Source organism: Bufo bufo, chromosome 4 (genome assembly GCF_905171765.1).
Source record: "Bufo bufo chromosome 4, aBufBuf1.1, whole genome shotgun sequence".
Lineage (NCBI taxonomy): Eukaryota > Metazoa > Chordata > Amphibia > Anura > Bufonidae > Bufo > Bufo bufo.
Genome location: NC_053392.1, coordinates 441,610,092 through 441,630,119, shown reverse-complemented (window position 1 = coordinate 441,630,119; position 20,028 = coordinate 441,610,092). Strand labels below are relative to the sequence as shown.

The 20,028-nt window shown below is 46.8% G+C and overlaps 1 protein-coding gene across 5 annotated transcripts in view; it reads left to right on the top strand.

Annotated features, from left to right (window-relative positions):
- SCAF8 (SR-related CTD associated factor 8) overlaps positions 1-20,028 on the top strand; it is a 238,204-nt gene that overhangs the window by 55,516 nt on the left and 162,660 nt on the right. For all 5 annotated transcript variants that reach the window (XR_005778450.1, XM_040429389.1, XM_040429390.1 and 2 more), the window contains 2 exons: positions 15,646-15,729; positions 18,575-18,619. Coding sequence is in view for 4 of the 5 variants with exons in the window: in XM_040429389.1 (XP_040285323.1) it covers positions 15,646-15,729; positions 18,575-18,619 (129 nt within the window). In the remaining variant the exon portion in view is untranslated. The remainder of the gene's footprint in view (positions 1-15,645; positions 15,730-18,574; positions 18,620-20,028) is intronic.

Below are 20,028 nucleotides of genomic sequence, written 5' to 3'. Positions count from 1 at the left end.
AGAATTAACCAGCACCTGCACCCACAGGAGCCAGGCTTAGGCCTCTTTTACACTACCGTATGGCTATTTCAGTGTTTTGCGGTCCGTTTTTCACGAATCCGTTGTATTTCTGTTTCGTTTCTCTGTTCCGTTTTTCCTTATGGCGTATACAGTAATTACATAGAACAAATTGGGCTGGGCATAACATTTTCAATAGATGGTTCCGCAAAAAACGGAACGGATACGGAAGACATACGGATGCATTTAGTTTTTTTGCGAACCTATTGACTTTAATGGAGCCACGGAACGTGATTTGCTGCCAAATATAGAACATGTTCTATCCTTTCATGGAGATACGGAAACAGAATGCATACGGAGTACATTCTGTTTTTTTTTGTGGACCCATTGAAATGAATAGTACCATATACGGAACGCAAAAAAAACGGACCGCAAAATGGGGAAAAAAACAGTAGTGTGAAAGAGGCCTTAAAGCTTTTTTGTTCCGTATCTGTTTTTTTTTTTGTTTTTTTTGCAGAACCAATAATTTCAATAGATCTGCAAAAAAATAGAACTTCTATTATTCTCCGCATTACGGACAAGGATAGTACTGTTCTATTAGGGGCCAGGTGTTCCGTTCCGCAAAATACAGAATGCACACTGACGTCATCTGTATTTTTCGTGGACTACAAAATACATACGGTCGTGTGCATACACCCTAAGGGTCCATTCACACGTCCGTTTTTTCTTTCCTGATCTGTTCCGTTTTTTCAGGAACAGATCTGGACCAGATCTGGACCCATTCATTTTCAATGGGTCCTGGAAAAAATCAGACATTGAGCTGTCCGTTTTTTTCCAGGACCCATTGAAAATGAATGGGTCCAGATCTGGTCCAGATCTGTTCCTGAAAAAACGGAACAGATCAGGAAAGAAAAAACGGACGTGTGAATAGACCCTTATATAGAGAACTGGGAATGATCTCAGTCGGGCGGAGCTGTGAACTGAATGAGCTGATTCCCTAAGGCTAGGTCTACACGACAACATTTGTCGGATAGTCTATGGTGTCGCACTCCGACATACTGCGACAGTCGCAAGAAATCCATTCAAAATAGATTTTTCTGCGACTGTCGCATCGCACTCGCAGCATGTCGCATTGCGACACCATAGACTATCATTATAAAAATTGTTGCGTGACATTGGTGCGACAAAATGTTGCAGTGTAGTTGTGCCCTATCTGTCGCGCAACTTATTGTCGTCGTGTAGACCTAGCCCAATACTCTGACCTCCTCCTTTATTGACCCCAAGCTGAGAGGGCTGGTAAAATTTTCCCTGGAAACTGGACGCCTTTGCCGCATCGAGGCAGCCCTGGTCAGAGGAACAGTGACTCCAATATTCTGGAACTCCACTCTTCTTCAGCTCCACTGCTGCCATGTTTGCCGGTGTCCTTAGGCACAGCGCTCTACTCCTCCGTACTCTCCTGAATTTAGCAACTCCCGCGAGCCAGCCCCTCCTTACAGCCCCCGCCAGATTCCCCCTACTGCAGGACACAATACCACTCTGGATAAACCATCCACTAACAAAGCTCCTTGATGTAAGGAACTTTGCTATTGGTTATTGCAGGCACAGGCAGCATCTCTACACTGCCTGTGCCATTCACAGCATGCCCTGAGGTGTTGAAAGGCAGAGGAAAGTCTAAGGGTCCATTCATACGTCTGTAGGTGTTTTGCGTAACCGCAAAACACGGACACCGGCAATGTGCGTTCCGCATTTCGTGGACCGCACATCGCCGGCACTATAATAGAAAATGCCTTTGCTTGTCCGCATCCGTTCCGGCCCCATTGAAAAATAATGGGTCCGCACCCGTTCCGTAGTTTTGCGATCCGGACACATTCTACAGATGTCTGAATGGACCCTTAGGCGTATTGGTACGCCTTAGACTTCTTTCCAGGGAGTAAAATGGCCTGAACAGGCGTCTATGATGCTTGTACGGGCGTTATTGCGACCTCTGGTGTGCGGTGTGTAGAACCCTCACCAATCAGATATTAATGACCTATCCTGAAGATAGGCCATAAATATCTGGAGCCTGGAAAAACTCTTTAATGGATGGGGATTGAAAGTACCTAAAAAGAGAGCCCAGGTTTTGTACCACATGCGCAGAGAGAGGTTGCACATCCTGCTTCTGCAGGAGACTGTTTGTAAAAAGGCCCCTGTTCCTGGTATGCATCCTAAGTGCATCCTGAATCTAAGTACAGTGGTCACTCAAGTTACAATATGAATTGGTACTTCCAGGGAGACCATTGTATGTTGAGACCATTGTAAGGCTACTTTCACACTAGCGTTTCACGGATCCGTTTGAAGGGCATTTCAAACGGATCTGTCAATAAACTGACTAAACGGAAGCCATTCAGACGGATCCGTTTGTACGGATCCGTCTGTTTTACGGATCCGTTTGTCACGTTTGTTTCCGTTTTGTCATCCGTTTAGCGGATCCGTTTTGGAAGGGAAAGCATCTCTAGGTTCCATCTTCATGTATTCAGATCTATAGGGTTGTAATGCTCCTATATTTCTCCAGGGCTATCTTGTTGAAGTTCCAAAGCTGGTCCGGCTTTGATAATGGACCACACCTTTCGGACTCTTGTACATGACTACATGCACTTAAAGATGTATAGTGTTCGTTAGAGGGCCATATGTCCCTGATCGTCATTGATCGTGCGTACAGGAGTACAGAGCATCATGATGCTGACCATGTTGTGCCGCAAACTGGGCTATTGTCCCGCACTCATATGATCTATTAGTGCAAGACTATATCCCTGCGGGCAGCTCAACTTGCACAGGATGATTGTACACTATGATGCTGTGTGCTCTCGTGCGCACGATCAATGCCACTACGGGACATAGGGCCCGCTCACGGACTGTATGTCTCTTGGGGCATACAGTCGTGTGCAAGAGGCCTTAAAGGGGTTTTCTCATCTCATACAATGGGGGCATACCACTTTAAGATATACCTACATTGTCTTATAGGTGCGGGTCCCACGGCTGGTACCCTCACATATATTGAGAACGAAGCCAAGAAAGTAGATGAGGTCGCACTGTGCTGCCGCCCTCCATTCACTTCTATGTGAGAGGCGGGGATTAGCGCTTGGTGGTGGACGTACCATGGGAAATGTGTCCTACAGCAACAGTGCTCCCCGCTCCGTTCTCGATATAGGTGCGGGTCCTACCAATGTTTACCCACACCTATCAGACAATGGGGGCATATTCAAGTGAAATCCCCCCATTGTCTATGTGAATACCCCTTTAAAAGCTGTATGTCCCTTGCGTGTCCCTTGTCGTAATCACACTAGTTATATTAGCGTCATCGGGAAATCATTAAACGCTAAAATCACAATTTATTAATGAATTCCTGATGATGCTGATGGACCGTGACTCCCACAAGGGCTCATATGAAAGGGCACAAGATTGAACAATGAACAAGCATTTGCTTGTTCATGTGTCAATCATAGGGTCTACGATCAATAAAGAGCCAAAAGATAGCTCAATATTGATGGTCATGTTCTAATGGATCTTACGACATTGGCACTAATGCTGTTTTGATATAAAAACTACCAAGGGTGTTGTAATAAACGCACAGTAGTGAGACTAGGGTAGTTTTAATTTCAACACAGCTATAGTGCCGAGGTTCCCTGTACAGGACAATAAAACACAGACACAGTGCAGTAAAGTATAAACATTTTTTTATTTTTTATACAGAAAATAAATATAAACAAAAATTATATTTATAATTGTTCATAACGGTGAGGGGAGGTGGCTGGCAATGGTAGCCCCTTTGTCCTGGCGATCCACTGAGGTAAAACTACGGGCCACAGGAAAGGATGCAGGGCGTAATTGCGGGGTGTGGAGAAAGGAAGGGTCTGAGGCGGAGGGGACCCGAGCATGTGTAGAGGTGGAGGGAGTTTGAAAAGAAGTAGGAGGAAAATACGGGGCAGGAGAAGAAAAAGAAGCACATGCTCGGGGAGTGGGGAGGGAAAGGTTGGCGGTACTGGCCACTCGTGTGGGATGGGGGGTAGGTGGGGGGTGGGGGTGGGGGTGGGATTTGGGGGCGGTGCATAATTTCCCATGCCCCGTTCTCTTGCATGATCTTGAACTCATGCAACTGCTCGGGTGTCATTGAGTCCATCAAACTGATCATGCTTAGCCCATAATGGTAGTTTGGGCTGCGTTGAAACGCCGACTCCGCCCCCTCCCAGCGGCGAATCAAGTCAGCACCAAACTCCATCTGATGTTGGGCAAAACCTTCTAGAGCGTCGGAAACGACCTCTACAAGGTTCGCATAATCAGCTCGATTTGGCCTACCGGATCTCTGCCTGCTCACCAGGGCTCTCAAATTTTGACGAAAACCTAAGAGCCTCTGTTGAGCGGAGGGACCCGGTAGGGGACTCGGATTATCCTGAGCCGATGCATGAGGGACAGGAGGGCTGGCGCTGGCGATCTGTTCCGGTTCCGCCTCAGGAGGTTGGTCAGGCTCCCGAGTGCTGCTGGCACGTCTGTAGAAAAAATAAAAAAGGAAAGTTAGGAATTGTTCTTTAAATAAAACATCCATGTTCTATGCTTTGTCTACCGTATACCATAGGGGGCTGGCCAAAACAGGGGAGCCAAACGCTACCCTGTCTCAGACAGCCCCTTACAGTCAGACGGAGAGAACAGTTGTCCATCTGACTGTGGGGGGCTGGCCAAAACAGGGGAGCCAAACGCTCCACTGTCTCAGACAGCCCCTTACATTCAGACGGAGAGAACAGTTGTCCATCTGACTGTAGGGGGCTGGCCAAAACAGGGGAGCCAAACGCTACCCTGTTTTGGCCAGCCCCTTACAGTCAGACGGAGAGAACAGTTGTCCATCTGACTGTGGGGGGCTGGCCAAAACAGGGGAGCCAAACGCTCCCCTGTTTTGGCCAGCCCCTTACAGTCAGACGGAGAGAACAGTTGTCCATCTGACTGTGGGGGGCTGGCCAAAACAGGGGAGCCAAACGCTCCGCTGTCTCAGACAGCCCCTTTACAATTTATTTTTTGAACAGTTGTTATAAATATTTACCTTTTTGGTGCCATTGCCTTTCGTAGGAACCCCAGGGCCGCCGTATGGATGTAGGTGGCCCCTGAGGTTCCTCCGGAGCCACTCGGGGCCTGAACCTCCTTGTTGTAATCCCTCCTGAAGCGGTCCCGGATAGATCGCCAACGCGTTGTAACCAGTTTGACTATCGAAAAAAACAATAAAAACTAAAATCAGCATGATGAAAGGAAAAGAACAATATTTTAAAGTATTAAAATACATATTGTTTTACTTACCATATTTCTCCTGAGCCGCCGCATCGAGATCCCCCCAGGTCTCAAAAACTTTAGCACAGATGTCCCTCCAGAGCCGCTGGGTACGACGATGATCGGCGCGGTGGCGGTCGGAGTGGTCCCATAATGCTGGATGCGCCTCCACCAGTTGGATGAGGAGCAGGTTATCTATGCTCGGAATCCCGAACTCCTCATCTTCCCTGGTGGAGCCTACGGAACCCTGAAAAAAAGGAAATACTAAATTTAATGTAAATCCTAATACAAAATGCTAATTAAAACTACTTAATTCAATACTTACACGTCTACGACCGCCACGCTCATTCCCGCGGACTGGGGGATCCTCGCTGGCGGCTCTAGGTGCAGATTGCTAAAAACAAATATTTTTTTTTTTTAGAAGACTGTACTTAAATAAATAAAAAAATTACGATATCTATATCTATATCTATATATATATATATATATATATATATATATATATATATATATACACTGCTCAAAAAAATAAAGGGAACACTTAAACAACACAATGTAACTCCAAGTCAATCACACTTCTGTGAAATCAAACTGTCCACTTAGGAAGCAACACTGAGTGACAATCAATTTCACATGCTGTTGTGCAAATGGGATAGACAACAGGTGGAAATTATAGGCAATTAGCAAGACACCCCCAATAAAGGAGTGGTTCTGCAGGTGGTGACCACAGACACTTCTCAGTTCCTATGCTTCCTGGCTGATGTTTTGGTCACTTTTGAATGCTGGCGGTGCTTTCACTCTAGTGGTAGCATGAGACGGAGTCTACAACCCACACAAGTGGCTCAGGTAGTGCAGCTTATCCAGGATGGCACATCAATGCGAGCTGTGGCAAGAAGGTTTGCCGTGTCTGTCAGCGTAGTGTCCAGAGCATGGAGGCGCTACCAGGAGACAGGCCAGTACATCAGGAGACGTGGAGGAGGGCAACAACCTAGAAGCAGGACCGCTACCTCCGCCTTTGTGCAAGGAGGAACAGGAGGAGCACTGCCAGAGCCCTGCAAAATGACCTCCAGCAGGCCACAAATGTGCATGTGTCTGCTCAAACGGTCAGAAACAGACTCCATGAGGGTAATATGAGGGCCCGACGTCCACAGGTGGGGGTTGTGCTTACAGCCCAACACCGTACAGGACGTTTGGCATTTGTCAGAGAACACCAAGATTGGCAAATTCGCCACTGGCGCCCTGTGCTCTTCACCGATGAAAGCAGGTTCACACTGAGCACATGTGACAGAGTCTGGAGACGCCGTGGAGAACGTTCTGCTGCCTGCAACATCCTCCAGCATGACCGGTTTGGCATTGGGTCAGTAATGGTGTGGGGTGGCATTTCTTTGGAGGGCCGCACAGCCCTCCATGTGCTCGCCAGAGGAAGCCTGACTGCCATTAGGTACCGAGATGAGATCCTCAGACCTCTTGTGAGACCATATGCTGGTGCGGTTGGCCCTGGGTTCCTCCTAATGCAAGACAATGCTAGACCTCATGTGGCTGGAGTGTGTCAGCAGTTCCTGCAAGACGAAGGCATTGATGCTATGGACTGGCCTGCCCGTTCCCCAGACCTGAATCCAATTGAGCACATCTGGGACATCATGTCTCGCTCTATCCACCAACGTCACGTTGCACCACAGACTGTCCAGGAGTTGGCAGATGCTTTAGTCCAGGTCTGGGAGGAGGTCCCTCAGGAGACCGTCCGCCACCTCATCAGGAGCATGCACAGGCGTTGTAGGGAGGTCATACAGGCACGTGGAGGCCACACACACTACTGAGCCTCATTTTGACTTGTTTTAAGGACATTACATCAAAGTTGGATCAGCCTGTAGTGTGTTTTTCCACTTTAATTTTGAGTGTGACTCCAAATCCAGACCTCCATGGGTTAAAAAAATTGATTTCCATTTTTTAATTTTTGTGTGATTTTGTTGTCAGCACATTCAACTATGTAAAGAACAAAGTATTTCAGAAGAATATTTAATTAATTCAGATCTAGGATGTGTTATTTTTGTGTTCCCTTTATTTTTTTGAGCAGTGTATATATATACATATATATATATATATATATATATATATATATATATATATATATATATATACATACATACTTACTTCTTGACAGCCCCGGTCCCGGCTTGGTCCACCTCCCCTGGACGCTGGCAATTGGGCAGGTGAGCTGGCCATAGCTGGAGAGCCCTCCGCAGATGATGAAGACGAAATCTCTAATAAGAGCACATACTGATTAATGCAACGAATCAAACAGTAAAAACTCCAAGTGTTGATTTTATACTTACCGGCCACTGAATACGGCGGCGCCTTCTGGGTGGGTCACTCCAGTCAACGGTTGTCTTCTTTGAGGACATCTGTACGCAACAGAATACCAGACAAAATGCAGATAACGTTAAAGGAACTTGTAGAGCACTATTTCCTCATATATCAACAATTTTTTTTTTTCAATACTTACTTTTTAAAATATAGATCTGGGCTTGCCCACCGCAGATATTTTTGATTTTCTTTTTTCTTTTTTTGGGAACGACCCTAATAATAAAATGATTAAAAAAATGAATCCGACAGGAGCCATAATCCCCCCCCCCCCCCAACTGCCATAAACACCCCCAGAGACAGCAGCCCCGCATAGTGCCAGCAGCCCCCCACAATGACATCAGGCCCCCAGTTCCAAACAACCTTCCCACAGTGCCCTCAGCCCCCCCAATGCCAGCAGCCCCCACAGTTCCAGCCACAAAAACCCCTGCAGTGCCAGAAGCACCGCACAGTTCCAGCCACAAAAAAAACTGCAGTTCCAGAAGCACCGCGCAGTTCCAGCCACAAACACCCCCGCAATGTCAGAAGCACCGCAGTTCCAGCCACAAAAAAACCTGCAGTTCCAGAAGCACCGCGCAGTTCCAGCCACAAACATCATACCATTGCCAGCAGACCCCCCCCCCCCCAGTTCCAGCCACACACGCCCCCCCCCCCAGTGCCAGAAGCCCCCCATAAAGGCAGCCCACACCACCAGTGCCAGCGGCTCCCACTGTTCCAGACACACACCCCTTCCCAAGTGCCAGCAGCCCCCCCACCCTAGAAATAGAGAGATAGATAGATAGTAAAAAAAGAAAGATAGACAAACAGACAAAACTTCCTTCTTACCAGTCTCACCAAGTCGATAATCCAAAATGGCCGACGATGAGGGGGAGGGACAGGAAGTTACTGGGCATGCGCAGAGACGTGAACGGTTTCTAACGGATCAGTGTCAAAGCGGAGCCAGGACAGACGGATCCGTCCCCATTGACTTCCATTGTAAGTCTGAACAGATCCGCACGCCTCCGCACGGCCAGGCGGACGTCAAAACGCTGCAAGCTGCGTTCGGGTGTCCGCCTGCTGAGCGGAACGGAGGCTGAACGCTGCCAGACTGATGCGTTCTGAGCGGATCCTTATCCACTCAGAATGCATTGGGGCAGTTCGGGGCCGCTTGTGAGACCCTTTGAACGGAAGTCACAAGCGGAGTCCCGTTAGCCTAACTTGAGTAATTGGTTCCAAAGCTCCAAAATGTCATCCAAAATATGAGAAAATGAAGATTTAAGAACAATAAGCAGATAATTAAGACAGATAAATCAAGTCCTCACATATAACAGTCAGGGATAGATGCTAACTAGCAACTAATACAGCTATTTTACCAGAGAAGAGGTCTTGACTGGTTGGATCTGAGTCTGAGGCATTGTATGTTGAGTCTAGCTTCAACTTATGATGGATCAGAAAAGACCATTGTATGTTGAAAATATCGTATCCTGAGGCCATTGTATCTTGAGGGATTGGTACAAGGGTGTCTCAGTTGCTCTGCATAAATCTTTGCCATATTCATTTATGGACTCTGCTATTTGTCAAAGGGTCCATTCACACGTCCGTAGAATGGTTGTGGACCCATTCATTCTCTAGGGGGCAGGAATGGATGCGGACAGCCGAATGGATGCGGACAGCACACAGTGTGCTGTCCGCATCTGCATTTCCAGAGCGCGGCCCCGAACTTCCGGTCCGCGGCTTCGGAAAATAATAGAACATGTCTTATTCTTGTCCGCAATTGCGGACAAAAATAGGCAGTTCTATGGGGGTGTCGGCTGGGTGTATTGCAGATCCGCAATACACGGTGGACGTGTGAATGGACCCTAAAGGGCAGATTTGCTTTTGTGAAGCTGAACATCCTTGAGAAGATCTACACTATTGGGAACATATATTTACTGAACGCAGATCAGGGGAGGTAACTAGCAGATATTCTGGCCAAAATTGGCCTTTTTTGAGAAGTGTGCTGTTTCTGGGAGGGGATTTCAATATGGTTTTGGATCCTTTTCTAGACACGTCAATGGATAAGTCTGTGGTTCTGCGTTGCTCATTTACGGCAGCAAAATTGGCACTACGTGACAGACAATTAGTGGATGTGTGGTGAATCCTGAAGCCTAGAGACGAGGATTACATTTTTTTTTCTGCCCATGGCAAGTTTGGCTTTCTAACTAGTTGCTTCTATTGGTATTGCTGTGTGATCCAGTCGTTCCCCTGTTTTTCTAGTACTCAACTAGCCTAGTTTAGAGGCAAAGGAGTGGACCTGGCAACTAAATGAGTCTTTACTAACAGATAGAGTCTGTAATAGTTCACTTGAGAAGTCTATTACCAGCTTTGTTGGCAACATACATCTGATTAAATCACTCTTCCTCTGCTGTGGGAAGCCTTAAATTGAGGCATCAGAGGCACCTTGATCCAAAAGGGTTCCAGACTAAAACATGAAAGGACAGTGGCTCTTTGCAAAACTAGATGTTTTGGAAAGGGCTCATGAGTGTTCTTTGAGTTTTTTGCTGTGTTATAAGGCCCCTTTCACACCTGCGAGATTTCCGCGCGGGTTCAATGCGTGAGGTGAACGCATTGCACCCGCACTGAATCCGGACCCATTTAATTCTATGGGGCTGTGCACATGAGCGTTGGTTTTCACGCATCACTTGTGCATTGCGTGAAAATCGCAGCATGTTCTATATTCTGCGATTTTCACGCAATGCACATGTTCTATATTCTGCGTTTTTCACGCAACACAGGCCCCATAGAAGTGAATGGGGCTGCGTGAAAATCGCAAGCAAGTGCGAATGCGGTGTGATTTTCACGCATGGTTGCTAGGAGACTATCGGGTTGGAGACCCGATCATTATTATTTTCCCTTATAACATGGTTATAAGGGAAAATAATTGCATTCTTAATACAGAATGCTTACTAAAATAGGGTTGGAGGGGTTAAAAAAAAATATATATTTAACTCCCCTTAATCCACTTGCTCGCGCAGCCCGGCTTCTCTTTTGTCTTCATCTTTGCTGTGCACAGGAAAAGGACCTATAATGACGTCACTGTGCTCATCACATGATCCACACCATGGTGATGGACCATGTAATGAGCGCAGTGACGTCATTAAAGGTCCTATTCCTCAAAAACGAAGACAGAAGAGAAGCCGGGCTGCGCGAGCAAGTGGATTAAGGTGAGTTAAATTATAATTGATTTATTTTTTAACCCCTCCAGCCCTATTGTACTATGCATTCTGTATTAAGAATGCTATTATTTTCCCTTATAACATGGTCTACACAACCCCGAACCCATACCCGAACTTCTGTGAAGAAGTTCGGGTTTGGGTACCAAACATGCAGATTTTTCTCACGCGCGTGCAAAACGCATTACAATGTTTTGCACTCGCGCTGAAAAATCGCGCATTTTCCTGCAACGCACCAGCAACGCATCCGGACCTTATCCGGACACGCTCGTCTGCAAGGGGCCTAAGTGGTTCGGGATGCTGCTTCTTTGACATTTTGTATAGGCACTTAGACCATTTTCACAGTTAATTACATTATAATGCACCTAATTGTGGGCGAGCCTTTGGCTTTCTTACGTCACCAGTACAATACTTTGACATACGTTTGACATATAAAATAACGCACCAAGAAGGAGTTGTTAAAACCAAATAATATATGTAAGGGATTATAATATTAGTGCGAAAGGATACGTTTATTGGGGAAAACTGTAAAATTGAAAGGAGGCTCTAGTCCCATGATGGGCAGCCTATGGCATGGAGACATTCAAGTTCTGTATCCTGCCGCACATTTGTCCACAGATGTTATAGCTAGGCGAGTAGATCCTGCACACTCATAGGTTGCCAAATCTGGTGTCCCAGCCAATAAATCTGGAGACCAGGAAGGCCATGGAAGTTTTACAATATGGCAGAAGCATTCCTGGAAAACCCTTGCTGTGTGTTGGAGAGTATTAGGGTCTCCAACATTTTGCGGAATGGAATTGCGGACCCATTCATTCCTATAGGGCAGCACGATGTGCTGCCCGGACACGGAATTGCGGACCCACACTTCCGGGTCCGCAATTCCGTTCCCGAAAAAAATAGAACATGTCATATTCTTGTCCGCAATTCCGGACAAGAACAGGCATATTCTATAGTGCCAGCAATGTGCGGTCCGCAAAATGCGAAACACACATTGCCGCTGTCCGTGTTTTGCGGCTCCGTGGATCCGCAAAACACGTGGATGTGTGAATGGAGCCTTATCCTGTTGAAAAATGCCAGTTGGAAGTCCAGCCATGAGAGGCAACACATGTGGTCACAGGATGTCCTGCACATATCTCTGAGCGGTTGGTGTCCCTCGTATCCAGTTTTTTCAAGAAGAGTAAAAATACTCCTTTGACCATTTTTGGAGTATGAAAGTTGCGGCAATTCAAATACATAGTACGTAGGCCTACATTTGTTCACATCTGAGTTGGAGGCTGCATTTGGAGCCTCTGTTGCAGATTCTGTCGAAAGACCAGACAAAAAAGCCTTGTATGTCTGGTAAAAAGACAGGCTCCTGAACGGACTCCATCATAGTCGGCGGAGTCTGTTCAGCTTCTTTCCTGTCAGTTAGGCTGGGCTCACATCACGTTTTTTTTATACATTTAATGTACACTAAAAATATATATATGTTAACATATGCCTCAGACAGATACCATACTGTGCATAGCATTCCATTGTTTTTTATTTTATTTTAAGTATACGTTAGCCTACATGTTTTTTTTTTTTTGCTGGACTTTGCAGGATGGAAAACCATCATACACTACGCTTTCCCATCCTGCAGAGTCCTGCAAAAAAGTAAAGTATACAGTAAAACTACTGTGATGGATGGCACAGTATGGCATCTGTCTGAGGCGTCCGTTAATGTATACGTTTTTTTGTGTACGTTAAACGTATGACAAAAAGCCTGCCTTACGTGCCCGATCCAGCACTTCCATTATTTTTGTTGCTCTGCTCATCTAACAGAGCAGAACAACAGAAATAAATATTAAACGTAGCCTAAGAGCTGGGGATTTACGCAGGGGAACCATTACTAGTCTAAATAACATTAGGCTATTATAGCCAAGTGATAAAGTCCAGTCCAATATGGTGGATCTTCCCTATACTTTACCACTTGGCTATAATAGCCTGCTGTGCATTCACTACACACTGCACTACATATATCACACACACCGCACTACGTACATCAGTGTGAGATGTGTATGGTGCATGTGATGCAGTGTGTAATGGTCACACACTGCATTACACACTGCTGTCACCTTGATGTCTAGGGCTGTTTGTCACCACTGAGGAGTCCTCTTCAGCTCCTCTGCCGCCATGTTTGCCGGGGTCCTTGCAGCAGCGCACCCGGCTCCCCTTACTATAGAAACCCCTGGGAGCCGGCCCTTCCTCCTTTCAGCTCCCGCTACCTTCCCCTGCTCTAGGGCCTGTATCACTCCGGTGCCCGCCCAAACTAACCAATAGCAAAGCTCCTTACAGCAAGGAGCATTGCTATTGGTTATTTCAGGCACAGGCAGCACCGCTGCGCTGCCTGTGCCGTTCACAGCGCACCCTGCGCTGATGAATGTGAGGGGAAAGTCTAAGGTGTATTGGTGCGCCTTAGTCTTTTTCCAGGGAGTAAAATGGCCTGTACAAGCGTCTGTGACCGTTATTGCGACCTCTGCTCGTATCACTACGGGGGATGATCAAGTATCATATGCGAAGGCTCCCTAGATCATCACCTCAGCAGATGGGGTGGTGTGTCGCTCCATAAGAAAGGTAGGATTGAAGCACTCGCCACGAGGCCTCCATACTAGAACCTGACAGTCATGTAATATCAAACACAACCTGAATTCATTGCTAAAGACAACATGATTCCAGTCCGTAGCAGTCCAGGTTTCTCATTCACAACACCAATGCAAGCAAAGGCGACAGTGCATGGCTGTCAATTGCAGGAACCCAAATGGTTACCAATCTCTTTCTGCTATGTCCCTGGAAGTGGCCCATGCAGAGACAGGGGTGTGTAATGAAGGGGGCCACCTGTGCCTGGATGGTGAACAATGAAACTGTGGGCGCTGCTCGTGTTTATCAGCCGATCAAACAATACTCTCTACTGGTGGTCTGACCAGTTCTCTGTGTGTGTATACCCTCACTTAAAGGGGTATTCCCATCACATAAAATGGGGGAATATCGCTAGGATATGCCCCCATTGGCTGATAGGTGCGGGTCCCACCTCTGGGACCCGTACCTACAAGGAGAACGAAGCGGGGAGAGTGGTTTCCCAGGGTCTGTCCACCACCAAGCGCTGCTACCATACAAGTGAATGGGAGCGCACGCGCGGCCCCTGTTCCCATTCATTTCTATGGGGCAGACGGAAATAGATGAGCCAGTGCTCGGCTATTTTTGGCAGCCCCATTGAAATGAATGGAGGGCGGCTGCACATGCGCAGTGCACCCTCCATTCATTTTCCCGCTCCATTCTCGTTGTTGATGCGGGTCCCAGGGGTGCCTCCATTGTATTTGATGGGAAGAGCCCTGAGCCAGATGGATTCACGGCTCCTTTCTTTAAATATTTTAAGGGTCTTCTTGTTTAAAATTATTTCACCGTCCTGCCATGTATCTAAACAGGCTCTTGGAGCTCATGTGGTTGTCTTGCCCAAGCCAAACAAAGATGCCACAGTCTGTAGTAACTATCGCCTAATCTCTCTGATCAACTGTGACATTACTCCAAGCATTTAGCTAATTGTCTTTGTAGGGTTATGCCGGAGGTTGTTCGTAGGCACCAAGTGGGCTTCGTTCCTGGCCCACCTTCACTCATTTCTCATGCTAAACGCCGCAACAAGCAGATGTGTCTTTTGTCAGTGGATGTTAAACTAAAGCATTCAACAGGGTATATTAGAGTTCAATATTGGCTTCTCTCACGCAAATGGTGCTTAAGCCTACCTCTTACATACGGTAATGGAGACTTACACCCTGACGACTGCTGGAGTGAGAATTAGCCCTTCCTTGTTCGCCACTCGTTAGCTATTTTGGATTCATGGATAATTAAATAAAAAGAGGGAGATTTCTCAAGACTGACACTCTTTGCGCCTGTCTTGATATCCCCTGCACTGCTGGAGGATGCGCTTCATTTATAACGAGGTGGACTTCTTTTTATAAATTAGGTGCAGATATACCCTAACCAGGCAGAAATCCATGACCGCTCAGAGCTGCTGTAGATAGAAAACCGGTGTAAATCAAGCTAAATTTGTTGCGGTAGCTGACCACGCCCCATTTCCACCCTTGCCACACCCACTTGGTATGGTGAGGACGGGGATAAAGGGCAGATGCAACAATCTTTTAAAAAATGAAGTGGTAAATCTCCCCTAAAATGTCTACTAGACCAGGTCCTGTGACTCCTTTCCAGCGTTCTTATTGCTCGCTCATTCTTGTGAACTCTGCTCAGACATACTTTAAGGTGGATTGTTGTAGATGGTAAGTTGCCCTCTTTTGAATCTTTGTGTTCTCAGAGCGCAGATTTAAAGGGTTATTCCCATCTCAGACATTGGTGGTGTATCGCTAGGATATACCCCAATGTCTGATAGGTGCAGGTCCTGTCTCTGGGACTTGCCAGAGTATATCCTTGTATATCCTAGCGATACACCACCAATGTCTGAGATGGGAATAACCCTTTAAATCTGCGCTCTGAGAACACAAAGATTCAAAAGAGGGCAACTTACCATCTACAACAACCCACCCTCAAGTATGTCTGAGCAGAGTTCAGAAGAATGAGCGAGCAATAAGAACGCTGGAAAAGAGTCACAGGACCTGGTCTAGTAGACATTTTAGGGGAGATTTATCACTCCATTTATTAAAAGATTGTTGCATCTGCCCTTTTTCCCCGTCCTCACCAACAGAGCCTGCAGAGTCCCAGAGGGGGCACTGCACATGCGCAGCTTCACTCCATTTTTTCCTATGTGATTTTTCTAATTGGTTTGATTTTGTTTTTACAGTTATACTCGCTCAATGACTACAAGCCTCCAATTTCCAAGGCCAAAATGACACAGATTACAAAGTCTGCAATTAAAGCCATAAAGGTAAGACAGTGTATGGCGGAATGCACACGGCCGTGTTCCGCGGCCGAGAGCGGTCCATGGTATGCCGGGCTGGATTCCTGTTCAGAGCAGGAGCGCACGGCGTCATTGGTTGCTATGACGCCGTGCGCTTCATGCCGCCGCTGCTGTACAGTAATACACTCGTATAGATCATACGAGTGTATTACTATAGTGCAGCGGCGGCATGAAACGCACGGCGTCATAGCAATTAATGACGCCGTGCGCTCCTGCTCTGAACAGGAATCCAGCCCGGCATACCATGGACCGCTCTCGGCCGCGGAACACGGCCGTGTGCATTCGGCCTATGTCTGCTGCTCAGTACTCTGTTCCTGGGTAAATCAGGGTTGTGGTAATGGCAATTGCAAACAAAGAAACTAGGCATTTCATTTACAAGTTTAATACAGTACATTTGGCAAGATTATAGATGCCTCATCTCAAGATGCCAATATTTGGTTACAAAAGTTGATACAAGTTATTAAAGGGGTTGTCTGGCAATATATATTGATGAGTTATCGTCAGGATAGGTCATCAATATCTAATTGCTACAATCTGACGCCCGAGCCCCCTGCCAGTGAGCTGTTTGAAGAGAAAGAGGTGCTGCTTTGTCTCAGAAGTGCGGTGTAATGACAACTACTCACTTCTTTCACTTGTATCCACAGAACACAACGGGCAGTGTAATGAACAGAAAACGGCGTTTGCATGGAGCACTGCTTCCTCCTCAGACAGCTGATCGGGGGGTGCCGGCTATCAGACCCCCGCCGATTAGATATTGACCCTGATCCTGAGGATAGGTCATCAATATAAATCGCTGCACAACCCCTTTAACCCTTTTAGGATGCTGCAATTTTTGGGGGCCTTTTTTTTTTATCAGCATATCCTTATGGGCTTGTTCTTTGTGGAATGAGTTTTTTTTGTTGGCACACTTTTGGGATACATAGAATGTGCTGAACAACTTTTTTCTTAATTTTTTGAGGAGTGGGATAAAACAGCAGTTCTGACATTGTTTTTGGGGATTTAGGCTACTTTCACACTAACGTTTTGGCTTTCCGTTTGTGAGATCCGTTCAGGGCTCTCACAAGTGGTCCAAAACGGATCAGTTTTGCCCTAATTCATTCTGAATGGAAAAGGATCCGCTCAGAATGCCTCAGTTTGCCTCCGTTCAGTTACCATTCCGCACTTCAGGCGGACACCAAAACGCTGCTTGTCCGCCTGACGAAGCAGAGCTAAACGGATCCGTCCTGGCACACAATGTAAGTCAATGGGGACGAATCCGTTTTCTCTGGCACAATAGAAAACTGATCCGCCCCCCATTGACTTTCAATGGTGTTCAAGACGGACCAGTCATGGCTATAGAAGACATAATACAACCGGATCCGTTGATGACAGATACATGCGGTTGTATTATTGTAACGGAAGCGTTTTTGCAGATAAATGATGCATCCGTAAAAAAACTCTAGTGTGAAAGTAGCCTTACTTACACAGCTGTACAATATTATTACGTTTATTCTGCTGGTCGTTATGATTGTTGCCAAAACAATTTGTTCCTGTTTTAATGCTTTTGGCAAATAAAAAAACTTTGCTGAAAAAATTATTAGTTAGGGCTCTTTCACACCTGCGTTATTGTCTTCCGGCATAGAGTTCCGTCGTCGGGGCTCTATGCCGGAAGAATCCTGATCAGGATTATCCTAATGCATTCTGAATGGAGAGAAATCCGTTCAGGATGCATCAGGATGTCTTCAGTTCCGGTACGGAACGTTTTTTGGCCGGAGAAAATACCGCAGCATGCTGCGCTTTTTGCTCCGGCCAAAAATCCTGAACACTTGCCGCAAGGCCGGATCCGGGATTAATGCCCATTGAAAGGCATTGATCCGGATCCGGCCTTAAGCTAAACGTCGTTTCGGCGCATTGCCGGAGCCGACATTTAGCTTTTTCAGAGTGGTTACCATGGCTGCCGGGACGCTAAAGTCCTGGCAGCCATGGTAAGTGTAGCGGGGAGCGGGGGAGCGGCATACTTACCGTCCGTGTGGCTCCCGGGGCGCTCCAGAGTGACGTCAGGGCGCCCCAAGCGCATGGATCACGTGATCACATGGATCACGTCATCCATGCGCATGGGGCGCTCTGACGTCATTCTGGAGCGCCCCGGGAGCCGCACGGACTGTAAGTATACCGCTCCCCCGCTCCCCGCTCCTACTATGGCAACCAGGACTTTAATAGCGTCCTGGGTGCCATAGTAACACTGAAAGCATTTGGAAGACGGTTCCGTCTTCAAATGCTTTCAGTACACTTGCGTTGTTACGGATCCGGCAGGCACCTCCGGCAACGGAAGTGCATGCCGGATCCCAACAACGCAAGTGTGAAAGAGGCCTTAGTGGACCTTTATGCACAACTTATGGATGTCATTTTGGAGTGCATGCAGCTTTTTGATTACTGTTTTGGGAGGCAGGACAAATAACATACCATCATCATGGCATGGTATTTAATTTATGCCGTTCACATTGTGGTTTAAATAATGTGTTCATTTTATAGTACGGTTGTTACACATGCAGCACTACCAATTATGTAGATTTAGTATAACATGTTTCTGGGGTTCTGATGGGCTTGCAGGGGTGTCCCACTCCCTCTGTAAAGCTACTTAGGTACCATGGTTAGTTCTCATCCCAGCCATGGCAGCAGGGGTCAGATGAATGTTACATCTGTAATAGTATGGCGTGATGTGGGAACTACACATCCCCCACACCATACTATTACAGTGCTGGGTGGGAAGGCTTTGTAATGTAAAATAGTGCAACGTTATTTTTGCTTAACTGTTTTTTATATTTTTTTCTAGTTCTACAAGCATGTTGTTCAGGGCGTTGAGAAATTTATCCAAAAGGTAATCTTTTAATGATTAGTTTTGGGTGTATATTTCATGTTCATGAAGTTAGCAGAGGACGCAGGGGCACATTTCCCTCTGATAATTCATTTATATCTGGTAAACGTCTGAAAGAATGAGAGTTGAGGGTGAGGACTCAATGGTCTATGTCCTATTGCAGAAAGAGGAGGCTCCTGCTGCCGCCACTTCTCCAGCTTTCCACCCAGGTTCCCCCACTGTCTCTTCTGGCAGAAGAGCACACTTCATAAGTTGGGGTACAGTTGAAAGGGGTTGTTCATTCCTGGGGGCCCTTTCAACGAGACCTCCCAGCGTGGCTGGACCTGTGGAGGTAAACTTACCTGATCTCCACAACTTGGTTCTGACTTCTTCCTTTCCTCGTCACTGCAGATCTCCAGTCTGTCCATGTAACTATGTGGATTGACATGGGTCACATGGCCGCTGCAGTGGTGACGTGTCCCCCATGTGTCATGTCACTGGGTCACTTGATACATGGGCAGGGCACGTCACTGCTGCAACCAGTCATTGGCTGCAGTGGTCACATGACCTGCTTAAAACCAGATAGTGATGTGGGAGACCGGGCCTTTGCAGATGCAGCGGGGGTGCAAAGGAGCCGGAACCCCTGGGATGAGTTAAGTATGATTTTCTCCTCAAATCCAGCCACACTTGGGAGTCTGCTCGAAAGACCCCTGGGGCGAAAATAACTCTTGATAGTGTTATGTCTCTGTGTGTTATATACTCATTGACATAAAAAAATAATCACTCAACCAGATAAAAATGTCAGATTGCTGCAAAACTCTTCATGCAGTTATGTCTCAGGCAGATATGTAAATGATTACAGGTGTGGTCTGATTAGACACTGGGTCTTGCTACAAGAAGGCATAAAAGTGCTTAGGCTCTAAGAGGCCACTTTTAGGTAGTGTACCTCTTGGTGAAAAATCATTGACTGCTAGACATGCCTCTACAACTTAGAGTGCATTCACACGACCGTAAGTGTTTTGTGGTCCGCTAATTGCGGATTCGCAAAACACAGATACCGGCCGTGTGCGTTCCGCATTTTGCGGACCGCACATGGCCGGCGCTATATAGAGAATGCCTATTCTTGTCCGCGGACAAGAATAGGACATGCTCCATATTTTTTGCGGGGCCGCGGAACGGAACAGCGGATGTGGACAGCACACGGTGTACTGTCCGCATCTTTTGTGGCCCCATTGAAATGATGCGTATCCATTTATACGGTCGTGTGAATGCACCCTTACTCGAATACATTTTGCCCAGTTGACAGACTTTGAGAGGGGGCACATCAATGAACCACCATCTAGGCTGTTCTGACGTATGTGTTAGGAGCAGTTGTTACGTGAGGGCACCAAACACGGTGATCAGGCTCCAGACAAGCAGGTGTCACGATGCCC